The sequence below is a fragment of the Temnothorax longispinosus genome, chromosome 12, assembly GCF_030848805.1.
Source record: "Temnothorax longispinosus isolate EJ_2023e chromosome 12, Tlon_JGU_v1, whole genome shotgun sequence".
In the NCBI taxonomy this organism is placed as follows: Eukaryota; Metazoa; Arthropoda; class Insecta; order Hymenoptera; family Formicidae; genus Temnothorax; species Temnothorax longispinosus.
This window is the reverse complement of record NC_092369.1, coordinates 7,035,493-7,057,390: the sequence shown is the minus strand read 5'-3', so window position 1 is coordinate 7,057,390 and position 21,898 is coordinate 7,035,493. Positions and strand designations below refer to the sequence as shown.

Below are 21,898 nucleotides of genomic sequence, written 5' to 3'. Positions count from 1 at the left end.
AATATATATCGGGCGTTTAATAAAACTCTGTAAAGTACTTAAGACAATAGCGGTGTTGTACTTAATGACATTAAATTCAGTTACTTAACTTTATTCTACAAAGCGAGACATATTATTCGATTGCTTCGTAACCTTTTTTTTTAATTTATTAGACATTACAGGCGCGCGCTACGCGCGTGCCATTTAGCTATTTACCTATGTTTGAATAAATATTACGAGTCAACATACAATAGGTTTGAGAATAGGTAACCTTTTAACTGTCATTAAATTTGTTTACAATACAAATAAAACAGATCTATTACTTAAGTATTCTTGAGTTACGACTCAATGTGCGACATTCATATTCTTCGAGACTATTTGCCGAAAAATAGGAACGATATAAACCGTTTTAAACACAGAACTTACAAACAGATTTATAAATTATATAAAAAATATGTATACTAACTTATGTGTACCATTCCACGAGATTTCCAGTGACTAGGAGAAAAATGTAATCTCCACTGAGTTAGAATTATGAGAGAAAAAAAAAGATATGTACGAGCACATGTGAACATCTCGCAAATCACGCTGTCTATAACGTGAGCGGAGGAAAAAAGGCAATCTAATATCACATTTGTCGAGACATCGGCGGCAAGTAGCGGTGAAGCAGTAACTATAATACACGCTACGTAACGAGATAATTGCTAGGCTAATTACATAATCGTTAACCGAGCCAGCGGTAAATCATCGATATAATTATACCAAGCGTGAATGTATGTGCGTGCGACGTGATTCTGCAACCAGGTACTTTTCTCTTCGACGACATCCCCTTAAAGTCCTTCTTCTTAGTCCTCCAAACTGGAGTCGCGCCCGATTATGGTTGCCAGTTCCTGCACCACATCTCGATTCGCGTGCATGAACGCCTTCGCGGTCCAGATCATGTTCACCAATATCTCATCGCTCTTCTCGTCCATGGCGACTTCCGTCGATAGATGCGGACTGAATCTATAGTACGGTACACCGATCATGGAGCACCAGGTGCGAGCGCGATCGACTACACGGCCGTCGCTGGCTGTTGCCTGATCGACCAGCAGCGTGCCAAGCGCTGAGATACCGAACGCGAGTTTGGCGGTGTCCCAGAGACTGTCCGGTCGGAAAACGTCGATCTCATTCAGGGCATACGTGGTCGGTATGGTTCCTGTGCCGAGGGAGACCACCAACGACAGTGGTATCACCTCCTTCTCGCGATTAGTAGCCTTTAGAGCCAGATTGTATTCATGGATCTCCGTCATGGCGTCCAGGGTGGGATTATTAGCGATCAGACCGCCATCCAGAAAACGGCCGAACGCTCGGAAGTACGACGGCGCCGCACCGGTCGCTCTCGCCGCTTTCCAAAGCAACTGCTCCCGCGACGACAATGTCGGTTTGAACATCGAGCTCTCCGGCAACTTCAGGATCGCGCTGGGCGCCTCGTAGTTGCGGAATAGATGAAGATCCACGGGCTTACGATCGGCGAGCACGCCCGTGATCATTATCTTTGGTATTTGGATGTCGGCCATGACGGTATCAGCGCCAAGGCATTCCTTCAACTCCTTCTCCAGACCTTCGCTGTTGTAAGGCCGCGAACCCACGAAGGCGTTCTCCTTAATACGAAAGTAGAGTGCCTGACATTCCCGTAGAGACTTACCAGCGGCGAGACCGAGTCCCAGGATACCGCCGGTGGACGTGCCGGCGATCCAGTCGAAGCAATGCATCACGGGTTTGCGCAGCACCGATTCGATCTCCAGCAGCGTCTGTATAAGCACTAGTCCTCGAATACCGCCGCCATCGAGACAAAGTAGCCTACCGCCCTTGATTCGCTTACGGTTTCCGGTCTCGGCCATCTTCTCCATGCCGGAAACGTGAAGCATCTGGTCGAGAATCGTGCGTGGTATATAATGTGGTGGTTCCTCTGGCGCAATACCAGTATAGTTCTCGCCGTGCTTGCAGCCGAGATGACAACCCACCATTTCTGACGGGCACCTCTGCGCGCCCACCGCATGCAACATGTAGATTATCTTGTTGCCATCGGTGGTGTCCACGTTCGCTTTGTGTCTAGGTGTTTCCGCCTTCCAGTTCTGCGCGTCAATGTCGGAGCCGAAACCGATGAGCGCCTGCACGATGGCCGGTGTCTCTGCCTCAACCGCAAGGTGCAGCGGTGTGTTGCCGTCGTTGTCGACGATGTTGACGGATGCCATGTGGCTCAGCAGAGCGACCACGCAAGGCAGCCGTTTGCGCATCACCATCACGTGTAGCGCGGTACGCCCGTTGAAGTTGGGCGCGTCGATATCGCAGTTGGTGTCGATCAGCGCCGTGATCACCTCGCGACTACGCGACCAATGCAACGGCGTGCCACCGAACTTCATATCCTCCGGGTGAAGCACGTTCGGTTTATTCTGCTGCAGGTAATCGCCGACGTAGCCGGGACTGGAGGGCTGACCCTCGGAAGCGGGTATGTTTACGTCGGCGCCGATTAACAGGAGCGCTCTCACGCAGTCAGGCTTGTCGTTCAGGCACGCGACATGCAAAGGGGTGTGACCGTTGCTGTTACGACTATTTAAACTGTTTGGAAGACCAGGACCCAGAGCAAGAATGATCTCCTTAGTAGACGTAGCCGCGTAATGATAGACGGTATTCGCATTGTAATCCAGATGCTCCAGCGAACTCTTCGCCGCTATCAGCATCTCGACGGTGCGCAGGTTGTGTGTCTGTATGGCGACTTGCAGGGGCGAGATACCGGTCTCCGAATCGCCACTGTTGAGTTGGCTGTTGACGATCACATGCGTGAACGCATCGTGGAGGGCAAAGTACGCGGCTAGATGTGCTAAAGTCCACGTTGGGTGTTGTGTGAGAGTGTCGCAGAGTTTTTGAATTTTTCCAACACTGCACATCTTGAAGGAAAAGAAGATAAGATCAATTATAAATATTATCCATTATAAATTAATGCAAATTATATATTAATTATAAAATAATGATGATTGTCTCAAAATCTTTTTTAAATTATGCATAAAAGATATAAAGAGATGTGTAATATGAGAACGGAATTTCTTTAAAGTATACTTAATCACTACACTTTATCTAAACATATATGTATATAAGATGTAAAATAAAGAAACGTTACCTCACGCACTATCTGCACAAGCACAGGAACTTTGTCTTTATATATTGAAAATCGTTCCTCCGCACCTTGTAGAGTTTCAGATCGAAACAGACTGAAATGAAACATTTAAAAGTCAAGCAAACATCCAAGTCTCGAAAGATCAATAAAGATAGGAAATAGAACACAAAAGATATATGGACAATAGAAAGTTAAATATAAAGTTGCAGGAATCCAACAGCTGCTTTCAAGAAAACGATTACAATTAATTATTATACATTACAAATAACTTGTAAAATAAATAATATTTATAATCATAATATTGTTTTTTTTACGCCAAAATAACAAGACGTACCTGTACGCTTCATGCAGGGTCTCCGTGCACGGCCTGTGCAGGACGATCTCGTATTTTTCCTGATTTTTCTTACCGCCGGGCCCGTAGAGAACGATGCCGTCCTCGCGGGAGTGTATGTGCCGATTGCTGTACTGGTCCGGCCGGACCTCTAGAACCACGTTCGGCGGCGTGTCCGTGAAGACGATGTTCCGCAGCACGTTGTTCGCGATCGTGCCTAGCCAAGCCATGGTGTTATCGTCGCAGCTGACAACCGGGTGAGTGAACGGGAACGAAAAACGCGAGTATCCCTACCGCGATGAGATGTTATACAACTTCCCGTTACTCATCGCGTCGCAAAAATGCGACATGACAGCACGTTCGTATCTCGCACTTTGCCTCGTCCCGTTCGCCCGACGTAACACGTTTATGCGAGATTATCCCATCCGATCGAGATGAACCGACACACGACAGTAATGAGTGTAATGACTAGTAATGACAGGCGAACCAAGGTCGACCAAGACGATCCGAGAGACCTCGCGCAGCGAGAACGCCAAGTACAACAAAGGGCTGTCAGCTGTCAGTAGCTGCCAGCCGGTAATGCCAGAATTATTGTCCCTAGAAGTAGAGGCACGTGACGTAAACGTCGTAAACTATAGACTTTTAATATAATCAGAGAGAAGGATGAGAGGCACAATAATTGAGCTCATTATATAATATCGCAAAAATATGTAAAATTATATTTTTAATAAACAATCAATATATCGTGCTTTTCGGGTGTAACATCGTGTATATTTTGATACAGCTACGATTCGCTTATTTACATTTTCACAACTTAATATTAATTATTTCATATATTCGGCAAGCATATAATCGGATGTTGGGCCATTTATCGGACAAAATGTTTTGCCATTTCTCTGACTTGTTTCCTCGCAATCTTGCCAGTGTCCGGGTGCAGAAGTCCAGGAATTCGTTCAGTAATTGAAACTCCACGAAGATGCTTGTAAAAAATCCTCTAAATTATCTGCTAATTTTATCAGTTCCTCCACTGTCACCTTTAATACAATTTTAAATGATCAGAAATTCTAAATCTTTTTAACAATTTATTGTTTAAGAGAGTATTAATTGACGATTATGGTACTTTCTCGGAAATTAATTACGAACCTCTGTGCCAGAAACTTTCGACACAAAAGCGAACGGACATTCATCTACGATATCATTACGTATACCCACCACGATAACTTCGCGGACAGCTGAGTCTGGAGCACGTTCTCGATTTCAGTTAAACCATGCAGGAACCAGGATTGCTCACAAAAAGAAGACCGAAAGGCTATAACCATCCTTAATAGCTTGAGGATTATTATAGTATCCTGTCATAATATACGTTGATTTCCAGAAAAGTTCACCGACTTGATTCGAACCTAATGTCTGTCCTATGTCGACGTCGATTACTTTCAGCTGTATGTTCTAACAAGCACTTAATGGATGGAGCCTATATTTTGTCATCATTCCTCTGCGTGGTATCAACGCTATAAAGCTCGTTCATTCCTATGACAAATTTTATTATCAGTCTCAAACAATTGGGCAAAGATATTTAAAAGATTTTCTGGTTCGAACAACTTTTCGTATTCTCATCATGTGAAATATTATATTTTTTTATTTTTGCTCTTTTTAAGTAATGTTCTTTTTCAGGTTTTCTTACCATAAACAAATAAGAAAATGCCTAAAAACCTACTAAAAAAAATGTTATATTTATTGAATGTAACTTTCCGAAAATCAATATATTGTTTATACGCGCGGGAATTATTAATAATTTTATTTTTAATTATCAAAATATTCGTTTTTATAATATGCTGCTCATATGCATACATACCATATTCTCTTTGTATGTGTATTCCCACACGTCCTCATTCTGCTATTCGTCAGAACGGCATCACTGTTATTAACAGCTGGAGAAACGCTCTTATAAAATGCACGTTTTAATTTATATATTTATTCATGTTTTTTTTTGAAAAAAAAATACTGACATAAATTTAATCGAATTTTAGAACAATTTTAGAATCAAACATAGAAGATAATCGATCGTCCCCTCCTCTGCTCCAATTAAGTTCAAAAAGGTTGCCTGGGTAACGGCAGGACAAACACGACGAGTTTTCCGTTTCATTCAGTTTGATTCAGCTAAGAAAAAACCTTAATTAGGTTAAGATTGATATAAAAAAGAATATCAGTTTAAGATGTCGTGAAATATAAGACAGTGATTAACTGTGTTCAAAGTTTTAATTATCCTTTCTCATTAAACTTCCTGTTTGTCAATGTCAGGCTTAAAAGCCACTTGGTGTCATTTGATTTATACGAGAGCGTGACGCGATGCCTTTGTTCTTCAACAAGTTTTCCCCCAAGAAGACGCCGACTAGGAAGGCATCAGTTTTCCTTGCAAATAAAAATTTAAGCCCTAAACGAATAGAGAAGGAGCTTGGGCCTGAAGTAGGACCTATACGTCTTCACCTTGGAGATCAGGAAGCTGTCTTTGAGGCTGGCCTGTGGATTCCAGGTAGAATAACGTTCAATTTACCGTGCCGAGACCTTTACACTCTCTTTCCTAAATATATGAAAAAAAGAGGCCAACTCTGTTCTAGAATCTGGTAAAGCGGGAGGTACTTTCAAAGAGAACGAGAAGTTGAAAAAGGAAGTGAGACGACTGGAGGAAGAGAACAACCTGTTAAAGCTAAAGTTTGACGTACTTTTAGACATGGTAATTTTCTTTTATGTTGCATCTTTCAAAAGTAGTAAGTTTATCAATATTATAGCAGAACCATAATAGAGACACGTAATGATAAGTATCATGTGTTATATTAATTTGTTTACTGTTTTATAGTTAACGCAAACAACCGCCGACGCTCACTCGCAGAAAGAAGAATTAGAGAGACTGAAAAATAATTTTTCTCACAACAAACGCGTTGTCGTTTAATATATTAAATATTGTTAATTGCGTTGAGGACATACACAGTAACTATAAAACAACTTTATCGAACTACCTTTAAACATCTTAAAACTTATGAAAGTTTTCACTTCAATGAGGCAGAAGTTGAATTTTACAGATAAAAGTCGTATTTGACACTATTCAGTTCTACTTAAGCTTTTTACAACTTTAATCATTACAAACTGTACATTATTTACAATACTGTAAAAATTCACTTGTCAGTTCCCACTTGATGGACATTTGTTCCTCGTATGACCTGTGAAAAAACAGTGGAAAATGTAAAAAAAATATATGATATGTACAATGTGATAGATAATAGATATAACTGAGAACAATAAAAATGTTACTATTTTTTTGTAAAGTGGAAGAAAATAGTAGAGATAGAGGAAGAGAGAATATAACAAAAAAAAAGAGAAGTTTTTACCTTCTATTCCGCAATTTCCGCACTTTCTCTTGCCCCCGGTAAGTCTAGGCCTTTTGGGGGCACCGCCTTTTTGAGGCATTCTGCTTCGTGCTGTATTCCCTCTTCCTCTCGCAGTGGAATTGCTCCAGTCCGTGTTCTCGTGACTACCGGCGTCATCCTCGTCTGCCCACTTGAAGAACTTACAGGTGGAGTTCATACCTTTGGGACATCCGTAAAACTGCCGTCCTTTATTGGGGCCGTCCTTATGAACCGTCAGCCTAAAGAAACACGAAAGAAAATATTTTTACATACATTACAGACATAGCTGTTAACCGGCGATATTTAACTAAGACTTCGATTCATTAATCATTGACATTGAATTTAGCTGAGAAAGTTTATCGTTCTCTCCGATCGAAGAATTTACTCACTTTCGAGCGGGCTGATCACACTGGCATATAACATCGTTCGTGGATGAGCTTCCCCAATCGTTATTAGAAGTGCCAACGCGAGAGACGTTGCCAGCACCATCATTGTTTCTGTTCAGATTAGATACCCAACTTGAATGCTCGTTCGCTGCGTTATCTTCAGGTTCGGGGTTCGGGGTTGCCCACAAGAAAAAATTGCAACCTCTACCTTGCGGTTTAGCGCATTTGTAAAATAAACGTCCTGGAATTACAAATGTTATCCAAAGCGACTTATGCGACAAATCACAAAGATTTATATTTTTAAACGTACCTTTATTTGGTCCCTCTTTTCTAACTGTTAACTGGATCGCAAGCTCGTGACATTGACACATAATCTCAGAACTATTGTCAATGTTACCCCACGTATTGGTTATACGATTCGTGTTGGGAGTATCTCTGGCCGCATATGGATTTGATCTGTTCAACGAACTATTGAAATCACCCGAATTAATTCCCCAAGAATTATGGTTTTCTCTATTGTTCGACGTTGTACTTCTATCGGTATTCGGCCTATTTGATCTATTCAGCTGAGAAACATTAGAATGTTGGTTTTGTGTACGGCTTTCAGATGTGCCAGAAATTCCGATCAAGCCAACATTGTTGTTACTTCGAACAGTACTTCCTCTATTACTAGAAACGGACTGTTGTTGAATACTTCGCGATTGGGCTGTACTTGAGGTAGAAATGGAGCTGTATCCTGTATCCCTCGTATTATTGTGACCAGTATAATTCGCTCTTCTCTCTCCAGTTTGTTTAATGCAATCTTCCCTGATGTCCGACATTTCTCTGAATTCGGTATCACAGCCTATACAAGTTGTGTAAGAGGTACCGTACAAGGATACCATAGTCCTGACTAATTTGAATTTTAATTTGCGTATATTTTCTGTACACTGAAAATATAATTTGTGCATAATAACCAACTTAATCACCAAGGAAAATCCCCCTATTTATGTAAAACACTGCGAAGATGTTATATTTACCTGATTGCATGTTTCGTTCAAAACCTCCACATCTTCTACAGTTTCTGGGAACCAGATCACGTTGGTGCACGTTCCCATGCAACTGATATATTTTCCTCTGCCTTGTCGTCTCTCTCTTAGAACCATGTTAGAGCCGCATTTTGGACACTTGAATACAGCGACGTCACTCTCTTGAGTAACCAGTGCTTGCTCAGCTTGGATAGGTCTCTCGTCGAGATAGTGTGCTAAAGAGTCGTCTATCAGTTTAGCACGTTCTATCGCCACTTTGAATACTTCGCGATATTTATTAACTTGATTTTGTAACACTTCATTCGGGTCTTTTTGACGCTGGCATATCCTATGATAACAAAACCATATGATAAAAAAGCAGATTTATAAATATTACTTTGCAGCGTATAGAATAAGAGATTGTTTAATGATACATTGAGTTGCTTACAGCTGTAAATCTTTTTCTAACTCCGCGCGCAAATGCGGCTTGGACATTTGGAAACCCATATTGTCGTAACCCATGACCAGACCAATCCCCAATTTGCCCGGCATGAAATGTTGAGTGTCCGTTAAACCCACATATTGCCTGGATTTGATGGTGTCGATATGTTCAGCGTGAGTAGCGTCCGTACCGATACCGTGCTTGTCCATCAGTGCGATCAACTCGGCCTCGGTTAACAAATTCGGCGCCGAAGTCTTCTCTTCCACCATATCGATGCTGGTCGGTCGGAAAACTTGTCTCTGCTCATAAGGGTGAATTTGCTTGCTGTTCCATTTTTCGTATACATACACGTCAAGATAATTCTTCGCTATGATTTCGAGACCATTAGCCGTGAATCTTTCTCCCGCTATATTGATTTCCACCGTTGTTTCCCGGCCCTCCGCGTTCTTCGACAGACAAGCCAGAAAATGTCGAACCACAAATTCGTAGACCTTCGCTTCGTTTCCTATTGACAAGTCGCGACTGAATTAACGCAGTCAATTTAACGATGAATAAGAACAGACTCTAGGAACGGACCTTGCAAATTGTCGGCATATTTTGTAGGATGAATAGGAGGATGCGCTTCATCGCTTTTCTTTCCTTGCCTGGGAGTTATTCCGGAGTCCAGTAAATTTCGCGCAAAGTCACCCCATTCCCGATGGTTTACCTGTTGCTCTACCAAAGGTGCCAGATTCAATTCCTTCGGGAATATATTTGTTTCCGTCCGTGGGTAACTGATGAGACCTTGGGTGTACAATCTCTCCGCGATTCTCATCGTCTCCTTCGCGTTTATGCGCAACTTACGAGAGCCTTGTTTCTCTAATTCCTAAATCGATGATTCTCGATGAAATAGAATGCTGAATATCTCGCAATATCTTCTAACAATAACTCAGTTACTTACAACAGTATCCAGGGGTAGCGGTCTCCATTTGCTCTTTGGTTTGCACGTTACCTTCTCTACCGTAGCTTCCGGCTGTTCCAGGCACATGTCCAGAAAGATCTGGCAAGGCATTTTCTCGAATAATCTTACCCTGGCCCATCTGAATTCTACAGACATATCTTCGCGTTCGTCGAGCACTCTTAGCTTCCAGTATGGCTCGGATTTGAACCGACTGATGGCCAGAAACCTCTCGACTACAAACCCAAGTGTTGGAAACTGGCAGCTTCCGTAACTGATGAGCATATCTCCAAGAGTATTGGGGAATACTTTTTGCAACCTTAAGGTCTGAAATCTCGTGAACGCAGCACCTGTCAACATGTTGGTTAATTAAAGATTCATTTGCATGGAATTTATATTTACAGGTAGATTACGATTCATAATAAGATGTTTAATAGAATCAGTACCAATTCGTAAATCTAATTCGCTTCTTACATCTACGGCATCGCTCATTGCTTTATCTGGTTCTCCCAAAGTTTGCAGGGCTCTTTCGACGGACTGTTTCGTAATTTCCGAGAATTTTGCTCTGAAACATTTAGGAAAACATTAAAAATCTTGTCAAATAAAAAGGACATAGAAACAGGTTTTCAATTACCTATGTACACGGATATTACGCTTGACTGCTTGGCAGACTTGAATAATCTCAAAGCCTATGTTCTCCCCCTCTCTGTCACAATCTGTCCAAATAATCAATGTGTCACAGAATCGTATTTCTCGCTCTAAGGTCCTCTTAATCTTTACGTAATTTTCATCTAAGCACTGCTTAGATACCGGGGCATCAAACAAGCTTAACGGATGACAGCTGTGCCACTTGCTATAGGCTCCGGTGAATTCGTAGCCTAATAAGTGGCCGGTCACGGACGTCATCATCATTTGGCAGTTTTGACCCCATAGTTGTACATTAAATTCGAAGATCTTGTTGTACACGGAAAAACCTTCCCTCTGCAAGAAACAGAAGCGTTGAGAAGCACATTTCTATAGCACCTTCGGTTTGCGAACAGATATGATTGAACAATGAGAAGTGCGTGGACGATAGTCAAACATTACCTGACTAGAGAGAAACGCTTTATGCACAGTGTAATCGTTTACCTTTCTGCTGGTACCGTGCGACAAATAGCCAGCGATAGTTTTAGCCGCGTTCGGCTTCTCGGCAACATTGAGGACCTTCATAACGCGCTGTGAACAATATCGCCTTAACGGGTAGAAAGAATTCGCAGACTTCTTGCTGGACAAATTGTTGATGCCCCTCAGACCGTAATATATCGTACAATCCAATGCGATATTGTATAATTTAGAGAGGGCCATAACATGACGCTAGGTATTGTTGACAATTTTCTGTCTACGAAGGTTAGGTTCCTCACTCGAAGCAATTCTTTTCTGAATATACGCAACATTGAACGACGTGTCAACACATGCAATTTATCTATCCAAGTCACGTTATCGGAATGAGCACTTGTGTTCTATCTATCGCGATATCTTAACCATCAACGACGAGACCGATTCGCTTCGAAATTTTGTTTATCGAACCTCGCACATGTGCGGTCGACGTCTTGCGCGCTCGCGGTGGACAACAATTGCGCAGTGACATGCGCGATAACTTATTACACGAACAGTGATTTTGCGTTTCGTAGGTTCCCGGAGTGGGAAATTTCACCAAACTGGTGTCACCCAGGGCAGAACCAGAACGCAGAAGGAGCTGGAAGGAGCTTCGGAGCCGCGGAGATCGTCCCTCGAATATTTTGCACGACAATTTTCAATCCGATGTGGATTTTCCTCAGGGCACGCACACGTGGGTATCGCGTGCCGAGTGTCCGCGTTAACGTTGCGCCACGTTACGTCACCGCCGACGGGAGATCGGAGAGATTACGCGAGGAATCGTAACGCGCACGTATACCCGCGCGTGCATACGCGCGTCGGCTCCGCTGTTTTTATCAACGACGGACACTTCGTGCTCGCGACTTCGCCGTCGACGATCCGCGGGACGCGCCGCTCCGCGTGTCCGCGCGCCCACGACCACCGGCGATCGCACGTACGCCGTTTCCTCGGACGAAGAGGAGGCGCGAAAACCCGACGACGTGTCGCGTCACATCGAGCGATGTGTCGTGTCATTGAACGATTGTTCCCTGCCTCGCGTTAAATTTGCATAATTAATAGCGCAATTACTCGATCCTCGGGGTATAGAGATCGCGGCTCGAAATCGGCGAATACGCAGATTTCTGTTTCCCCGGCCACGTTGCGGGTTTTTTTTTCTCTCCTCCTTTTTCACGAACTTCGTTGTCCGCTCTCGTTGATCCTGGTCGGTCCAAAATTTATTTCTGGCAAATGAGAGAGGGTCGGATGCCTCGTCTTCGGGTTTTATGTAACTACCGGGTCTGACATGAATCCAGGATTTTTTATCGCTTGAAGGGATTTATGGAGAGACCTCGCAAAAATACAGTTCTGCTGTTTATAATCATGATTTGTTTAAAAACTGTGGTAGACTGTTGCAAGGCGTCATGTCAAATCCAGTTGGGATTGCAAAACGTTTAATTAATATTCCTTCTAAGTTTTTAAATTCTCGTTGAGATACGAAATAGGAAAATGCCTTTTTTCTTTTCAAGATCTCACAAACAAGCGATCTGTGTCGATAACGTACATCTCTATAAAAACATTACGTTTGCTGATTGTGAAATCATGGATATTTCATCTGGTTTCAGCGATAGAAGATCACCTTTGACTTCCCTGATTTGTGATATGTGGCTTTCTTTAAAATACCAAACATGACGGAGGACATGTTGGGCGCGGACATCTGCAGGGTCTGTCGATCCGAGGGCCTCGCCGACAGACCCCTGTTTCATCCGTGCATATGTACAGGCAGCATTAAATGGATACACCAGGAGTGCCTGGTCCAGTGGATGCGCTACTCGCGCAAGGAGTATTGCGAGCTCTGTGGCTACCGCTTTTCATTCACACCTATATACAGCCCGGACATGCCGCGACGTCTACCACTGAGAGACGTAGTAGGCGGCTTATTCTCGAGCATCGTCACCGCCGTCAAGTACTGGTTACATTACACCCTGGTGGCAATCGCGTGGCTAGGAATAGTCCCTTTAACCGCGTGTCGCACATATAGAACTCTCTTCAGCGGACCGCTCGATTTGGTTCGGGTAAGTGAGAGAAATACGTAAAATAAATCCTTGGCTTTGACACAGGAATCTGCGACTTAAAGATCGACAAATTTATCACTGACTTTGTGTATTTGCAGATAATGTCGCTACCGACGGATATGCTTTCCACCGAAAATATATCATCGGACGTGTTCCACGGCTGTTTCGTAGTTACTTGCACCTTATTCGCGTTCATCGGTCTAGTATGGCTACGCGAGCAGATTTTGCACGCGGGCGGTCCCGACTGGCTCGAGAGAGATATACAGTTGCCCCCGGTCGACAATCCGCCACAAGCAAACGCACAACGACCGCAACAACCTCAGGAACAGCGTGCTATGCCACAAGAAGTCCAGGACAACAACAATGTCCCTCCCTTCATTGATCCACCTATTCCGCAAGAAGGAGAGTTACATAATGAAGGTAATCTGACAAAATAAGCTAGATTTTTATATATTGAAAAGCGATAAAATTACTTAATTGTATCTGTAATATAAATTAATGGTTCCTTTTATTTAAACCAAATTGTAGAACAACGTCCCATATATGTGGCAGAAAACTTGGCCAATAATCCACAAATTGGCGAACCCGAGGATCTAGCGAGAGATATACAGGCACCTGCTCCTCCCGCACCGCCCCTTCCAATCAGAGACGAACTCGGCGTAGACGGTGGACAGGCGAATGCCGTGGGTGGCGAGCGTTGGCCGAGAGGACACGCGGTAGGCGTGCAGGCACACGTGGTAGGACAGGCGCAGGGTGAAGCTGAGGAGGCTAATTGGAATCCTATGGAGTGGGACAGGCCAGCTGAGGAATTAACCTGGGAACGTCTCTTAGGATTGGACGGATCTCTTGTCTTTCTTGAACATGTCTTCTGGGTTGTGTCCCTAAATACTTTATTTATCATGGTGAGATTACATGTGATTAAATATATATTTATTTAATCCTTGCCTTGCGGTTTTCGATCAACTTCCGTACAATACGTTGTTCTTTTTCGAAAAACTAACTTATATTACGCGCGATTAAATACACTAAATAAATGTGTAATTTTTTTAAACAATGATATTTTGCAAAGCTAGTTTCTCTTTCTTTTTTTAATCTTTTTTTTCTTAATCTTTTTCAGGTATTTGCTTTCTGTCCGTATCATATCGGTCATTTTACGATAGCGGGATTGGGCCTGCAGGAACACGCGGCCGCGTCGCACTTCGAAGGCCTGGTGACCACGCTGTGCGGTTACTGCGTGATCGGAGTTTGTCTGGTGATCCTCCACACTCTCGCCGCACTGTTAGGCTTTCAGCGCTCCCAGCGAATCTTAGGACTCTGCTACGTTATTGTCAAGGTCTCCTTGCTCTCTGTCGTGGAGATCGGCGTACTTCCATTAGTCTGCGGCTGGTGGTTGGACATTTGCTCGTTGGCGATGTTCGACGCTACGCTCAGAGATAGAGAATCTTCGTTCAGACTCGCTCCCGGCACATCCATGTTCATCCACTGGCTGGTGGGGATGATTTACATATATTATTTCGCGTCGTTTATACTTCTCTTACGTGAGGTTCTGCGGCCCGGAGTTCTCTGGTTTCTGCGAAATCTGAACGATCCCGATTTCTCTCCTATACAAGAAATGATACATCTTCCCATACTACGACACGTACGTCGACTAGTCGCATCCGCAATCATATTCGGCACGGCAATTTTGCTGATGTTGTGGCTGCCCGTGAAGATCCTAAGATGGGCCTGGCCAGGATTTTTACCCTACACTGTGACCGTACAAAGCGAAGCTCAGGTAAAGGACAAAAATAGCAATAACGTTCATTTATTTTACTCCTTCCTATTGCGGTGATTAAATTGTATTTTCTAAATTCTAGGTCAGCGAGCTTTCGTTGGAGTTGCTTCTGTTGCAAGTGATCCTTCCCGCGTTATTGGAGCAGTCGCACACGCGCACATGGCTGAGAGCCCTAGTGAGAGCGTGGTGCCGCGTGGTAGCGTGGATGCTGGATCTGCAGTCGTATCTTCTGCGGGATCAAGCGGACGAGCCGGGACCGGCGGTAATCGAAGAACCACAACATCCGGACTTGGGCGCCGCGCATCAAGCGCTGTTGCACAGAGAGGGACCTACGGGATTTCAACCTTATGTCAGGCCGCGATGGTTTCCCGCGAGATTGGTCGGGCTTCTGTTCTGCGTTTGCGTGTCCCTCGTGATCGCCAGTCTAGTCGCTATGACGCTGCCCGTATGGCTCGGACGCAGAGTGATGGCATTGTGGATGGTAGGGGCACCCGCTCCGTCGCCGCCTGTGTTGCCGCCTACATTGACCGGATCCGGTAAGTCGTCCAATATTATATTTATTTTCCTTTTTTTTTTAATTTTCATGTAAACGTTTTAAGAGAGAATATTATCTTGCAAAATATACTCAAAATAATTATGATTTTTTGCTCTTATTTTAGACGGTGGCGAAACTGTGGGGTCTCTATCCGGAAGGGTACACGAAGTGTATACGATAGCCTGCGGGACGTATGTATGTTGGGCCGCAGCTCGAGGTTTAGCATTGGCGTTCTCCTGGTTGCCTCGCGGCCGAAGAGCCATTATAGACCGGATCAAACACTGGGCGATCTTGGCCGTGAAAGCCTCGGTGGCGTTTGTGTTGCTCGTCGGCGTTATACCGCTCCTGTTCGGTCTTCTTCTTGAATTAGTAGTAGTGGTCCCATTGCGTGTCCCGTTAGAACAAAATCCCATCTTATTCATCTGGCAAGATTGGGCCTTGGGCGTACTGTACACTAAGATAGCTACCGCCATAACGATGATGGGACCGGATTGGCGAATACGTCTCGCTATCGAGCGAGCGTACAACGAAGGCATAAGGGAAATGGATTTAAAGTTCGTCATCAAGGAATTAGCGGCTCCCGTTATATGTTGCTTCGGCCTCGCCCTTGCGGTTCCTTATGCCGTGGCCTACGGGATAGTTCCACTTCTCGTGACTAATCTGCAGACCCAGATCCTTATCGCCAGACGTCTATATCCTTTTCTTCTTTTAGTAAATCTGGTCTGCGCGGTGATTTGCTTTCAGATACGCCAGTTCAAGAAGCTGTACGAGCATATTAAGAACGACAAGTATCTTGTGGGGCAAAGGCTCGTGAATTATGAGCATCGTAACAGATCGCAGACCCAGCAGCATCAATCGCAGCGATCGAGCTAACGGTGTCAGTAGGCATAATATTGTTACGGGCGGAAAACGGATTAGGATTAGCTTCGTGTACATTCTTTAATAATTACTTACTGATTGATAATTTATATTATATATACATGTGTATGTATGTATATATATATATGTATACACACATATATATATATATATACACACACATACATACATATACATATACAGTCATGGTTTTATTTTTAATATTATAATTTATTGATGTAAAGCGATACCGAATAAATCAAAGACTGTTATCCAGTGTCGCTTTTCACTCCAATGCTTCATAGTTTTAATATCAATATGATGTATATCAATTATTTTGACAAATAATGAACGAGATTTCAATCGCATTATTTGCAGCAACGAAGGATGACTACGGTTATAGAATTATGGTAAATATATTGAGAAACACAATTTTATTCTTTGCTAGGTAACTGTGAATTTCTGACGTAGTCCATCTTGTGTCTATTCTATAATTTCTTAACGCAGCTGTATTCTTAATGTCACTATTATGTTATTACGTAAATATAACTTGACAATTATAAAACTGCGTAAAACAAAGGTAACATTAACAGCGGTTGAAATCGTTAGGAAGTCGTACAATAGACATACAGAAGTATAAGATAAATGTTACAGATATAAATGTACAGAATAAAATCTCTCGATAATTCTTTTAGATCTTAGAAAGAGAGATTAAGAGGGGAAAAAAAGGAAATATGAAAGTACATTGTGGTCATTGTTATCTACTATAATATAGGATATAATTTCGATCTCTATGTAATAAAATTTGTATAAACCTGCATACATTTGACTGGCGGCTGGATTTAATGTAATCAAATTAATCGAATATTTTTACAATAGCCTCAAATGTTTGCAAATTAATTAAAGTTTCGCATACGGGTTATACTTAATCATACTTTTGTTTTTGTTCATGAAAATCGATTATTTCTAATATTTATGCATAAATCACATGTAGATACCCAATGATACGGTATGTACATGTATATAAAACATTTACAATAAACTAATATTTTATAATAAAATGGTATATTGTCCAAAAAAAATTGTGTATATATATATATACATACATATCTTTATATTTATTTATGAAATAATATTATGCGCTAGTGTTAAAAAATTACATAAATTGCATCCTTTTACAAATCATTTCCACACAGTCTTTGTAACAAATTCGCATTATTTATTAAAAATATACTACATTCAATAATCACTCGGCAAACGTTAAATGCTTTTAATACCAAGCAGATGTCAGATATGTAAAAACAATATAAAAATACATCGATTTTATTGGATACTTTTATTCGATATTTTGGAGGATTGCATTGTACAATTTGAAGTGGTATCTCGTCTAAATTCGTAACTGTTAAAATTGGATTGTATATAATAAATTTAGTCTCCTTTGTCATTGCATCCAAGTTTTTCAATAATAAAACATTAATAGATTTAATAATATTATATAAAATATAATAATATTATATAAAATATAATAATAATATTATATAAAATATAATAATACATTAATAAAAAATTTATATCATGTACATATATATAATCATTATTATTAATAACAATGATTATGTATAATTTTCACATTAATAGTTATATAATAATAATAAACAAATATAAAAAAAATATATAATAATAATTTATCCATCATACAGGTTAATCATTTTTAAAATGATTTAAAAATGATTTTATTGCATTCTCAGTGTAGCTATGATTGTTAAACTGTGTCTTCTGTATTTTCACTAATTAATATTTGTAATCCTCCAAATTTCCAATTTTTCCATGTATATATATATATATATACATGAGTATTCGTAAATTTTTAAAATATTACAATTTGTCATACATTAAAATGGATTCTGATAAATCATATAAATTGTCGATCATTATAAAATCAATTAAAAATATCCTAAATCTCTGTCTACTGTTGCGGCGGTAGAAGAGTTGCTTTTAAGCGTAATTCGTCATTAATTTTCTTTACCTGTATATGCACCAAACTAAACAAATTGATTATCTAAAATAGATATTTGCAGTTTATTAATAATCATTTTGATAATTTACTTTTGTTAGTACATTATAGAGAATATTACCTGTACAGTAGGCGGTTTCATCCAATTGACAGTTATAGTTGGTACATAATCTGCGGTATACTTCAATGTGGCAACGGATTCTATATCTTTAAGATTTACTCTTAATTTTATGCCAGTATCACAGAGCATAACTTCTATACCGTCTTCCTTCACGTATATTACAGTAGCTGCCGTTTCAAATCCGCCTGCAAGGCCTACCATATACGCGAAGAACACCTCCGTGCTCTGTTCCTGAGCTAATTTCGCACTATATTTCTTCAAATTACAATTGGCTGCAATTCTGTCGCAAATCAAATGTAAAAGTTATTTGTTGAAGCAAATTTTATGTCGTTCTGCTTTTGTATCGCATCATTAACATACTTGGAGCACAACTTGACCGTCCATTTTTCTGGTAAAGGTTTATTTTCGAGTGTCGCACCGAGCAAACGGTGGACTATGCAATCGGAATACCTTCGAATGGGTGAGGTAAAGTGCGTGTAAAGAGGCACATTTAATGCATAGTGTTTTAAATCACTCGGCAAAGGTACGGCAGATGCGCATATATATTCTGCACGCTGAGAAATAAAAATTTCAGTATTATAGAATTATCAAATTGTAAACTATCCTCCGCTATTTGTCTTTACATTAATAAATCACGTAATATAAAAAATAAAAATTCTTACCATCATAGACTTTGAACACATATTTACGATAGTCATCATAACGTATTTCATAAAATCGACAGAATTATTTTCTGAATCATAACGACGGATGCTGGCTTGTAAGGCTCCAGCTGTTTCAGTATTCAAATGAATTCCGTACTTTTGCAATATATTATGAACTGTCTTGAGGCAGTGCTTGGATGGAGCTTTATGAATACGTAATAAAGCCGTTTTGGGAATTTTATTGTACAATTGTGCGGCGACTGTCATATTTGCCAACAGCATAAATTCTTCTATAAGACTAAAATACATATATTCGTAATAATTGAAAACAGTTAGTTTCCTCATGCATAAATAATACAATAAATCAATAGAGATATAAGTAGCTGAAAAACTCACCTATTGCTATCGTGTTTTTCATGCACATAATAGTTTACAGGTATCGGAATCCCGTGTTCCTGACTGAGCGTGGGATCTATACGTATCTCCACCTTTGGTTTATCCAATCTGAGCGCACCGTTAACAAATCGTTTATTTTGCAATTGTGTGGATAATTTAAATAATTTGTTCACTATATCGGATAATAACGATGCCGTGTAATCTCCCTTTATGTCGAGAAAATCGTCGGGCCAAGACTTTTCCGGATCGTCGATCATGGCTTGAGCCGATTCGTAGGACATTTGACAACACGATCTTATTACAGTCCTTGCGAAGCGATGTTTCAAGACTTCACCGTCTGCCGTTACTTCCCATATCACAGAAAAGGCTAATTTATCTTTACCAGGTAGTAAAGAACAAACTTGACACAGTTCCTCCGGTAACATATGAGAAGTCATGTGTGGCAAATAAATAGTAGTAGCTCGTTTCAAAACTTCTGTATCTAGCGGAGAGAAAAATTCCAAATAATGCGTAACGTCTGATATATGTACAGCAATCTGAAATTATAAAAAAAAATAATTTATTAAACAACCTCTCGTGCTATAAATCTGCTACGGTTTAAGTTTAATATATTGCAATTACTTCGTAGTTTCCATTATCTAAGACTTTACAAGAAAGGGCGTCATCTATATCAACAGCTGTCGCGGGATCTATCGTAAAAATGCATTCGTGCCTCCAATCCTCTCTATTTTTTAAGTCAGCCTCTGTTAAAGTATAATCACTAGTTGGAAGTCCTTTTAATAACTTTTCTCGGTATGGAGATACATCTAAATTATTTTCAAGTATTATGGCTTTTAATTCCGTGTCTATCTCGCCACCTTTACCCACGATCGAAAGAACTCGCCTGTAAATACAGTATAGAAATATATTTTATACATGTTTACAAGGACACAGAGACAACAGAAGACAGGAAAGTCAATATAAACGTATGAATATATATCTTTAAAATTGTGACATATTATTCTACGCGTTAGATATGTGTAACGCAGACCTACCCTGATGCATGTATCTGGTCCCAAAAATCGATATTAACAAAAAACATTGTATTCTCGTAAAGTTCTGGTTGATCGTGATATAAAGACGGCACAGATTCAGGAAGTATGTCAACCAGCGGTACTCTCTGATCTTTTGGGTGAAACATCAGGAGCGAATTTTCTTTCTTCTTTAAGTATCCAACCGCTCGTCTCGAATGCACTTTCTCTAATATGCAAACAATTTTACCAGTCTTTTGTATTTCTCCGTCGGAACACTCGTGCCAGAATTTTTCAGGGTTTACGCATGCCACAACCAGATCCCCTTCAAAAGCACGATTTCTATTTGATATACCAATGATCAGCAGGTCACGTTCTTCGTTGTGCAAACGTAAATAAGCATATTTGTAAAAAGAGGGATTCACGCGGAGATTTCCTTTTACATATTGTACACCATTGAACGGTTGCTTTCTTAAAATATTCAACATTCTCGGCACGGGTATGTGATCTGTAAATATCTTCCTGATTGGTTTCTCTACTACTGTATTCTTTTTCTTCTTCGGATTGCTCTTTATTATTTTTTCACCACAGTTTTCTTTCCCTGCGCTTGATTTGTTTTCCGCATGCGTTCCTGTTTTATTTCGTGTATTAGCCCTTGTCAATCTCGAGTATTTTCCTTTGTTATCGAGAGTATCAGCCTGGAAAAACGGTTATTATTAATGAATGACAAAACAATGGAGAATATAATAGTTTTATTAAAATTATTACCAGATGCAGAAATAATGGGAGTTCCTACGGAACATTTACATAAACAAGAATAAGAAAGATTTGCGTTATACCTGATTTGTACCTATATTTTTAGTCCTGCAATTGTCGTTAGCTGACACCATCGTCGTCCTGTCGTCTTTTCTTTCTTCTTTCGCAGAATCGTTACATTCCCCCGCAGTGCTGTGCTTCGCTTCCAATCTGTTGAAAACATCCCAGAAGACCTGAGACGTGCTCGCACGCTGCGTGGGATGCGTCGTATTATCTTGCGCAGCATCTTCTGAGGATTTGGATGCGACTTGTCCCTGGATATTATCTGCTACGTCGGATTTCGTGTTCCTCCTTTTGGACTGGAGACTCGAGGAGATCTTGAGATTAGCCGCGAGCTGCCTGCTGAGCTCCGTCAATTCGTCGTAACGAGTGATAAACGCTTCGCTCGTCAAGGAGTTCAAAATCGTTCTCTGCCCGCAGCGTTTTCGTTCATCCTTACACGTGTTACCGTGACGCCTGCGGTGAGATCCGTCTTCGGCTTTCCTCGCGGATTCGTCAACTCTCAAGCACTTGGGCATGATCGGCGACAGAACGAGCTATCGGGGCAGCGACGATAAAAGAATCACTAGCCGTATATCTAACGCGGAACACAATCGGAAAGAAAGATACAGATTACAAAAGAACAGATCACAGATAAGGCTTGTACTTTCTACGTGTGTGTCAAGAGTTAAAAACGATCTCCGCATGGATCAACTGGGAACCACCGACTCCGTGAAAAATTTCGCGAACGTCATGCACCGCCTGCTGTTACCTCGGGTGGCTCGGGTCACATTGAAGGGAGGGGAAAAAAAAGATAAATACACGGTCCGTTAGCGTTAGATCGACGAGAATGCGCGGCGAGGCGAGAATTTGGGTTAGGGGTTAGGGCCCCGTTACACCCCGTTAGGCCAAGATGAGCCGAAATG

The 21,898-nt window shown here is 41.2% G+C and overlaps 5 protein-coding genes and 1 long non-coding RNA gene across 8 annotated transcripts; 2 read left to right on the top strand and 4 right to left on the bottom strand.

The window, feature by feature from the left end:
- Positions 1-75: 75 nt before the first annotated feature.
- Positions 76-3,983, bottom strand: Ipla2-via (calcium-independent phospholipase A2 VIA). The gene is made up of 3 exons (XM_071795404.1): positions 3,471-3,983; positions 3,140-3,230; positions 76-2,909 (listed from the first exon to the last, which is right to left on the bottom strand). The coding sequence occupies exons 1-3, from the start codon at positions 3,695-3,697 to the stop codon at positions 825-827; spliced, it is 2,403 nt and encodes an 800-aa protein (XP_071651505.1). The 5' UTR covers positions 3,698-3,983; the 3' UTR covers positions 76-824.
- Positions 3,984-4,361: 378 nt separating this feature from the next.
- LOC139823113 (uncharacterized) lies at positions 4,362-5,456 on the bottom strand. 2 transcript variants are annotated; one of them, XR_011734694.1, is made up of 3 exons: positions 5,320-5,456; positions 4,611-4,994; positions 4,362-4,501 (listed from the first exon to the last, which is right to left on the bottom strand). It is a non-coding gene; the product is annotated as an uncharacterized lncRNA (long non-coding RNA). The 2 variants fall into 2 exon arrangements; XR_011734695.1 differs by having other exon boundaries at positions 4,368-4,501; positions 4,680-4,994.
- A 155-nt stretch (positions 5,457-5,611) lies between these two features.
- Cby (beta catenin antagonist chibby) lies at positions 5,612-6,798 on the top strand. Its single transcript, XM_071795413.1, has 3 exons — positions 5,612-5,997; positions 6,083-6,198; positions 6,322-6,798. The coding sequence occupies exons 1-3, from the start codon at positions 5,814-5,816 to the stop codon at positions 6,412-6,414; spliced, it is 393 nt and encodes a 130-aa protein (XP_071651514.1). The 5' UTR covers positions 5,612-5,813; the 3' UTR covers positions 6,415-6,798.
- On the bottom strand, positions 6,381-11,215 carry Top3alpha (topoisomerase 3-alpha). Its single transcript, XM_071795398.1, has 11 exons — positions 10,769-11,215; positions 10,275-10,621; positions 10,087-10,205; positions 9,644-9,990; positions 9,280-9,568; positions 8,710-9,208; positions 8,274-8,610; positions 7,565-8,183; positions 7,258-7,495; positions 6,851-7,107; positions 6,381-6,682 (listed from the first exon to the last, which is right to left on the bottom strand). Exons 1-11 carry the CDS (start codon positions 10,982-10,984, stop codon positions 6,645-6,647), a joined length of 3,306 nt encoding a protein of 1,101 aa, XP_071651499.1. The 5' UTR covers positions 10,985-11,215; the 3' UTR covers positions 6,381-6,644.
- A 106-nt stretch (positions 11,216-11,321) lies between these two features.
- Positions 11,322-16,191, top strand: March6 (membrane-associated ring finger (C3HC4) 6). Of its 2 annotated transcripts, none has more exons than XM_071795401.1 (7): positions 11,322-11,468; positions 12,376-12,825; positions 12,924-13,245; positions 13,354-13,727; positions 13,943-14,599; positions 14,682-15,135; positions 15,259-16,191. In XM_071795401.1, the coding sequence occupies exons 2-7, from the start codon at positions 12,439-12,441 to the stop codon at positions 16,005-16,007; spliced, it is 2,943 nt and encodes a 980-aa protein (XP_071651502.1). In that variant the 5' UTR covers positions 11,322-11,468; positions 12,376-12,438; the 3' UTR covers positions 16,008-16,191. The 2 variants fall into 2 exon arrangements, with proteins under 2 accessions (XP_071651502.1, XP_071651503.1); XM_071795402.1 differs by lacking the exon at positions 11,322-11,468 and adding an exon at positions 11,561-11,708.
- A 218-nt stretch (positions 16,192-16,409) lies between these two features.
- Positions 16,410-21,868, bottom strand: LOC139823104 (DIS3-like exonuclease 2). Its single transcript, XM_071795403.1, has 8 exons — positions 21,017-21,868; positions 20,202-20,875; positions 19,789-20,050; positions 19,168-19,703; positions 18,790-19,069; positions 18,488-18,681; positions 18,128-18,407; positions 16,410-18,051 (listed from the first exon to the last, which is right to left on the bottom strand). Exons 1-8 carry the CDS (start codon positions 21,509-21,511, stop codon positions 17,959-17,961), a joined length of 2,814 nt encoding a protein of 937 aa, XP_071651504.1. The 5' UTR covers positions 21,512-21,868; the 3' UTR covers positions 16,410-17,958.
- Between the last annotated feature and the right edge of the window lie 30 nt (positions 21,869-21,898).

Coding starts and splice junctions, on each gene's coding strand:
- Ipla2-via (XM_071795404.1), bottom strand. CDS start 3,697: ATGGCTTGGCTAGGCACGATCGCGAACAACGTGCTGCGGAACATCGTC. Junction 3,231..3,470: donor ACCCTGCATGAAGCGTACAG/GTACGTCTTGTT, acceptor GTTTCATTTCAG/TCTGTTTCGATCTGAAACTC. Junction 2,910..3,139: donor TTGTGCAGATAGTGCGTGAG/GTAACGTTTCTT, acceptor TTTTCCTTCAAG/ATGTGCAGTGTTGGAAAAAT.
- Cby (XM_071795413.1), top strand. CDS start 5,814: ATGCCTTTGTTCTTCAACAAGTTTTCCCCCAAGAAGACGCCGACTAGG. Junction 5,998..6,082: donor GGCTGGCCTGTGGATTCCAG/GTAGAATAACGT, acceptor ACTCTGTTCTAG/AATCTGGTAAAGCGGGAGGT. Junction 6,199..6,321: donor TTGACGTACTTTTAGACATG/GTAATTTTCTTT, acceptor ACTGTTTTATAG/TTAACGCAAACAACCGCCGA.
- Top3alpha (XM_071795398.1), bottom strand. CDS start 10,984: ATGGCCCTCTCTAAATTATACAATATCGCATTGGATTGTACGATATAT. Junction 9,991..10,086: donor CGAATTAGATTTACGAATTG/GTACTGATTCTA, acceptor ACATGTTGACAG/GTGCTGCGTTCACGAGATTT. Junction 7,496..7,564: donor AAAAGAGGGACCAAATAAAG/GTACGTTTAAAA, acceptor TTGTAATTCCAG/GACGTTTATTTTACAAATGC.
- March6 (XM_071795401.1), top strand. CDS start 12,439: ATGACGGAGGACATGTTGGGCGCGGACATCTGCAGGGTCTGTCGATCC. Junction 12,826..12,923: donor GACCGCTCGATTTGGTTCGG/GTAAGTGAGAGA, acceptor GTGTATTTGCAG/ATAATGTCGCTACCGACGGA. Junction 13,728..13,942: donor TAAATACTTTATTTATCATG/GTGAGATTACAT, acceptor AATCTTTTTCAG/GTATTTGCTTTCTGTCCGTA.
- LOC139823104 (XM_071795403.1), bottom strand. CDS start 21,511: ATGCCCAAGTGCTTGAGAGTTGACGAATCCGCGAGGAAAGCCGAAGAC. Junction 20,051..20,201: donor GACCAGATACATGCATCAGG/GTAGGTCTGCGT, acceptor CTGTATTTACAG/GCGAGTTCTTTCGATCGTGG. Junction 18,052..18,127: donor TGAAACCGCCTACTGTACAG/GTAATATTCTCT, acceptor TATCTATTTTAG/ATAATCAATTTGTTTAGTTT.